Source organism: Rhea americana, unplaced genomic scaffold (genome assembly GCF_003343005.1).
Source record: "Rhea americana isolate MKP2758 unplaced genomic scaffold, rheAme1 scaffold_204, whole genome shotgun sequence".
Classification (NCBI taxonomy): Eukaryota; Metazoa; Chordata; class Aves; order Rheiformes; family Rheidae; genus Rhea; species Rhea americana.
The window spans coordinates 1,451,017-1,452,463 of record NW_028186195.1 but is presented as its reverse complement, the minus strand read 5'-3'; the positions used below and the strand labels follow the sequence as shown (position 1 = coordinate 1,452,463).

Genomic DNA, 1,447 nt, shown 5'->3' with positions numbered 1-1,447 from the left:
CTCATGCACAGATGTGTGCACCCTCGCCAGGGAGTCCCCGCTCGCCCTCGCAGATGCTCTCCTCCATGAGGCCGAGCAAGGCCGGGGCCGATTCCGGCCATGCCCCGCCAGCCCGCGRGCACCCCTCTCCTGCCGCGAGCTGCCCGCGTCCCCGCGGGCTGGCGCTGACAGACGCCCCCTCCTTCGCCCCCAGTCGTCTTGGAGAAGGAGTTTGAGGTGACGGTGAGGGCGACGGAGTCCTCGGAGCGCTGCCGCCTCTGGGGCCGGTTCCTCCTGCGGGCCGAGGAGGAGGCCCTGGAGCTGCGGGACGTCCAGACGCTGGAGGTGCTCTACAGCTGGCCYTACAAGTTCCTGCGGCGCTTCGGCCGCGACAAGGTAGGGGGGACGCCGGGGAGGGGGAAGCGGGGCCCGGCGCGGTGGCAGGGGCGCAGCGCGGGGGACCTGAGCCCGTCCTTCGCCAGGTGACCTTCTCCTTCGAGGCCGGCCGACGGTGCGCGTCCGGCGAAGGCAACTTCGAGTTCGAGACGCGGCAAGGCAACGAGATCTTCCAGGTCATCGAGGCGGCCATCAACGTGCAGCGGAGCCGGGGGGCCGAGGAGCCGCGGCGGGACGACGSCTGCCGGCCGCCGGGCCACGGCAAGGCGCCCGGCTGGACGCCGGAGCACGAGGAGCGGGGCCCGGCCGAGGCCACCAGGTGCCCCTCCCTGGACGGCAAGGCCACCAAAGCCAAGGTGCCCAGCGGCTGCCCCGCGGCCGGCGAGCCCCACRGCGCCTTCCTGCCCTCGCACGGCGCCGAGTGCCCCTACGCCGAGCCCTGCGACTCCCTGCGCCGGGCCGGCTCCCCGGCCGGCGCCAAGGCCCCGGAGAAGGGCAGGAAGCCGGAGCCGGCGGCCAAAGGGGCGGCGGAGGCCGAGTACGCCGTGCCCTTCGACGCCATCGCCAAGTCCCTCGCGAGCGSCAAGTTCGGGGGCTTCCTCGCCGAGGCGCCGCCGGACCCGCTGTACGACGCTGTCGGGGCGGCGGGCGTGCGGGAAGCCAGGCGGCCCCCGGCGCGCCGCGGCGCCGCCGCCAAGCCGGAGCACATCTACGACGAGCCCGAGGGGCTGTCCGCCCACAGCGTCTACGACGAGCCGCAGGAGGTGAAGGGGGAGGCCTGGCGGCTGCAGGCCGCCCCCGAGGACCCCCCGGGGCACGAGTACCCCTACAACCCGCAGCGGGACGACTACTCGGTGCCCAAGAGACCCGTGCCGGCCACGCAGGGGCCCGTGCCGGCCACGCAGCCCTTGGCGGTGCAGGGCGAGGAGTGGCTGGGGGACACCGAGTACGACAACGTGGCCCTCAAGTTTGCAAAGAAGAGGAACGCGCAGTGAGCGGGGGGCAGGCGGGGACGGGGCTCCGCGCGGGGCGGCGGCGCCGCGTCCCGGCGCGCCTGAGGCCGCGCAGCTCA

General features: G+C 75.0%; 1 protein-coding gene across 1 annotated transcript in view; it reads left to right on the top strand.

Moving 5' to 3' along the window:
* Positions 1–1,386, top strand: part of DOK2 (docking protein 2) — a 5,421-nt gene extending 4,035 nt beyond the window's left edge. The window contains exons 2-3 of the mRNA XM_085304233.1: positions 194–375; positions 462–1,386. Coding sequence (XP_085160359.1) covers positions 194–375; positions 462–1,370 — 1,091 coding nt within the window. The 3' untranslated portion in view covers positions 1,371–1,386. The remainder of the gene's footprint in view (positions 1–193; positions 376–461) is intronic.
* The last annotated feature ends 61 nt before the right edge of the window (positions 1,387–1,447 follow it).